The sequence below is a fragment of the Condylura cristata genome, unplaced genomic scaffold, assembly GCF_000260355.1.
Source record: "Condylura cristata isolate star-nosed mole 26May11 unplaced genomic scaffold, ConCri1.0 scaffold00023, whole genome shotgun sequence".
In the NCBI taxonomy this organism is placed as follows: Eukaryota; Metazoa; Chordata; class Mammalia; order Eulipotyphla; family Talpidae; genus Condylura; species Condylura cristata.
The window spans coordinates 1,791,461-1,795,774 of NW_004567124.1; the positions used below are offsets into that span (position 1 = coordinate 1,791,461).

A 4,314-nucleotide genomic window follows, 5' to 3' on the forward strand; every position below is an offset into this window, starting at 1 on the left:
AATGAGATAGAAAATAATAAACTAAGGAGAAAAAGGAACTATTACTTAAGCCCTTTCAAGATCTGAAGCAATGGGTAACCCTTTGTGATAGCATATCATGAACTCAAAAACAACCCTAGCAGGCCCTTCCTGGTGGCGCAGCGGGTTAAAGCACAGCACAAAGAAGCTTAAGCCACTTCTGCATGAGTTCGATTCCCACCTGCCCCGGAGGAGATCCACATGGTGCGGCAGACCTCTCCTGACCTGGCCGCCGCTCCCCTCAGCAGTATACTTTGTTGATCTGCCTGTTCTGCTCCCTTCTCTGTCTTTGGTGGCTCCTCTCACCCTCCGCATCTCTGGCCTGTACCCCAGTTCTGTACGAATAAATAAATAAATCTTTAAAAAAAAAACCCTAGCAAATTGGTATTATTATCTCCATATTTCATAGGAAATAGGCTCAGAGAGGTTAAATTAATTGCCCCAAGTCAGAGAACTAGAGAAGAAGAGAAGTAGGGCTGGGACCAGTTATGCTGGCTAGCTGTTGTCTACCAGCAGGAAGCATTTGAATTCTCCTTTTAAAAATTGTTCTCTATATTAGGATTATAAACACATTAAAGGAAATTTGAGAAGAAAACATTTCTCCTATGTTGTTTATATACAAACCTGCGCTTTGAAGAGGCTGAGATCACGGGGTTCATACATGTCCACATTCTGCTCTCCACCTGCCAGTCTAACATAAGAACTTCCCACGTCCCCCTGCCACCCCTGGTCACATGCTGCCGTAATGAGTTATCTATCATCACTGTGATGGCCCTAGACACCCCATCACGAACATCTCTGTTGAAAGCCCTTGCCCCTCTTTCTTTATTTCCTTATTTATTTCAGGGTAGGGTGACATGTTTAAGACAAATGAATACTTTATTATGATTCTTCACTTTCATTGCCGAATTGCTTTCCAAAGGGGTTATATCAACTTGCAAGGACAAGGCAGTGCATTTTTTAAGGGCTGCTTTTAAAGCTACTTAATAAAATTTCTTATCTCATAAGAAATAAAATTCTATATGGAGCCAGGGGTCTCGATAATGTGTAAATCATGATCAGCAGCCGAAATGTCCTTGGAGAACCAGCCAGTGATGGGAGTCAAGTGCGTAGTAGGTAGAGCAAGAACTCTAACTATGGATGATAATCCTGGAAGGGCAATACAAGAGAACAAGCTCTTCCACATTTTCTTAGGGGACTCATGTTCAATTTTAGAACAGTAAAGAAAAAAGTTAATTGATCAAATGAATTACTACCACAAAGTATTTGGTATCATTTGTTCTTTACAGCGAACAACCACAACTTAAAAAACTTCTGCATCTATTCCTACTCCCCCCAGCTTTGTTGAGGTGTAACAGGCAGATTAAAATTGTTTAAGATGCACACCGGAAGATTCAATATGCCCGTACATTATGAAAGAATTCTAACAATTGAGTTAATGAACACATGCATCTCATTACATATTATCTGTGTGTGCATAAACACTGAAGTCTACTCTTTTAGCAAATTTCAATTATACAGTGCAGTGTTATGAACCATAGTACCCATGGCACACATTTGATCCATAGTATTTATTCCTTTGACAAATGAGATACTGTATCTTTTTCTCAACCTCTCTTATTTCCTCTCCTCTCCTGTCCTCTCATGCAGGCCTTGGCAATCACCATCTGCTCTCTGAGTTTGATCTTAGGTTTAAGATTCTACATAAGTGAAAACAAGCAGTGTTCATTTTTTTCTCCATCAGGCTAATTTCACTTAGCTTAATGCCTCCATGGCCACTTACATTGGTACAAGTGAGAGGAATTCCTTCATTTGTGAGGACTGAATAATGTTCCACTAATATATATATAAAATTAATAATATAATTAATATGTCTATATATTGTCCTATGTATACATTATATATATAAAAGACATTTTCTTTATTCATTCATCTGTTGATGGGTTGATGGACGCTGTAAGTGTCCTGTAAGTGGCTGTTTCCACACTGCGGCTATCATGTACAGAACTGCAGTGGACATGGAGGTGCAGACATCTCTTTGAGATAATATTTTAGCTTCTTTGCCTATATACCCCAGAGGTCGGATGGCTGAGTCACATCTGTTCTGCTTCTCACACTCACATAGGTACAAAAAGTGGTTTTATTAACAGTCGCATCTATGCTTTATTATATGTTTATTGCCTCTCAATCATGTGCTGCATACTTTATGCACATTGCTTCATTTCTTCTAAAAATAATGTCCTAAGTTGCTGTCATTACCTGCATTTTGTAGACAAGGAAACCAAGCCAGAACATAAACTCCCTGAGGGCAGAGATATCTGGTTTGCTCATAGGTTTATCCCAAGTGCTTAGGAGCACACAAAAGTTGCTCAATAAACAGTGGCGCCTGGGTGAGGCTGCAAGAGCACAGTAGACTCCCCAAGGTCCCGGGAAGCCAGTGGTACAACTGGGATTCCAACCTGGGGCCCCTGGACACACCAGGTTCTGGTCACTCACCCCCTGCTCTGCTGCCTCTTATGGGGACAAACAGGTACACTCCATTCTGGCCACTCACCTGACTCCAGCTCCCCGCAAACCACTCCACCTTGCCCGTGCAGGGTCCGTTGTCACAGGGGGTGGCCTCTGCTGGTCGATTGTTCCCACAGCCCTCCAGGGGCAGGCTGCTGATGTGGTTGGTCATGCACACCACCGAACGAGTCCGCACTCCAGCCCCACACTCCGCCGAGCACTGGGGATGGAAGGAGGCATGTTAGGAGAAGGGGAGATCCCAAGGCTTTTGAGGTCATTTTCAGATAATTTGAAGGAGAACCCAACACCTGGTTTCTGTACCAACTCTTCCTACTAAAAATCTCTGAACACTTTCATTTATAACTACTCTACTATGGGATGTCATCATGGCAAATCTCTACTGAAGATGTTCTAGGACAGCCTGCATTCCAAACATTCTATCCCGTTACCTGTCAGATTACCTGCCCTGGCTTTTGCTTTCAAAAATACAGTCAGAAGCAGAAAAATGAGGACATGAAAAGGTGGGCACATGTCTACCTGCGAGCAGCCGAGTCTGGCTGAGTCAAGAAAGGGCGGGAATTAAGTCCATCACCTCAACATTGCTGCCTAACATTAAGGCAGATGGTTCTGGTCGTTGATGTTTCTAGCCGTGATACATTGGGAGGCAGTCTGGCACAATGAAGAGCCTCACCTGGGACCCAGACTCACCAGCAGGCTGTTAATTCAAAGTCACATAACTATTAGTGATTTTTCTACACAGCCATCCTCCGTCTTCACCCAGAGCAAACATGTTCCTGACTCAACTCCAGAGCTCATAGAACATTTCTATCCATTCTCAAATACTTTTGAAATGTCGCCTTCTTTTGCTTCTTATCCTATATTTTCAGGAGTCTTCATCTGGGAGTCTCTCAGATACTTTATAAACAATAGTGGACAGCACCTTCACTCCCATTTCCATTCCTTCTCTAGAGTTTCCAGATTTTACATCTGGACTCAAGAAAGTTGATTGCTCTTCTGTCATCTTGCTGTCAAACTCTAGCCAGTCATCAGGTCTTAGAGATTCTAGTTTAACCACATTCCTCTCATCTGTCTTGTCCCTTCCTGCCCATGACTTCCAACATCACTGATGTTCTTCCTCCCAGACTGTGCTCAGAGCTTCTTGCTCAGTCTCACCAACGGGGCTTCCATGCTGAGAATCCCTCTGGCGTTATCTTGGCCCAATAAAATTCACACACAGGCAAACTCAGCTGGATTAATGGTTTCCTGTAAGTGGCTGCTATATATTCATGCTTCCAGACCAATTTCCTATTGCCCTACCCCACACATCTCAGTCTGGCCAGAGCCAGGCAGGGCTCATTATGTCCTGATCGCATGAAATGATACAAGGCCTTGCCATATTATTCCTTCAACCTGGGGTGCTTTTTCCTTTCCCCAGGACTTTGAAAAATCCTGGCAGACTCGGTTCAAATGCTATCTCCTTGTGAAGAATTCCTTCATTGCCTGATTCAATATACTCTTCCTAGTCTCAGAATTCTCATGCACTCTATATTCTGCTACCTTCCTTTGTATTCTAGCCATATATGTTCTGTCTTGTTTTCTTTATAGAAGCAGGACCAGTGTGGGCAAGGGCTGTCAAATCATCTTTAATTCTTTTTCAGGCCAGCCCCTTATTGATGGGTAAATCCATGCACATCATTTGGACAACTGTATTTAGACGTGGGCCTCCCCTTCGCTTACTCTTCCTCTCTCACCAGTTCCTGTCTATCCTGAATGTAGCCCTTCAGAGCA

The 4,314-nt window shown here is 43.1% G+C and overlaps 1 protein-coding gene across 2 annotated transcripts in view; it reads right to left on the bottom strand.

Annotated features, from left to right (window-relative positions):
* THSD4 (thrombospondin, type I, domain containing 4) overlaps positions 1–4,314 on the bottom strand; it is a 478,159-nt gene that overhangs the window by 13,524 nt on the left and 460,321 nt on the right. For both annotated transcript variants that reach the window (XM_012728805.1, XM_004687625.2), the window contains one exon: positions 2,573–2,746. In XM_012728805.1, the coding sequence (XP_012584259.1) occupies positions 2,573–2,746 (174 nt within the window). The remainder of the gene's footprint in view (positions 1–2,572; positions 2,747–4,314) is intronic.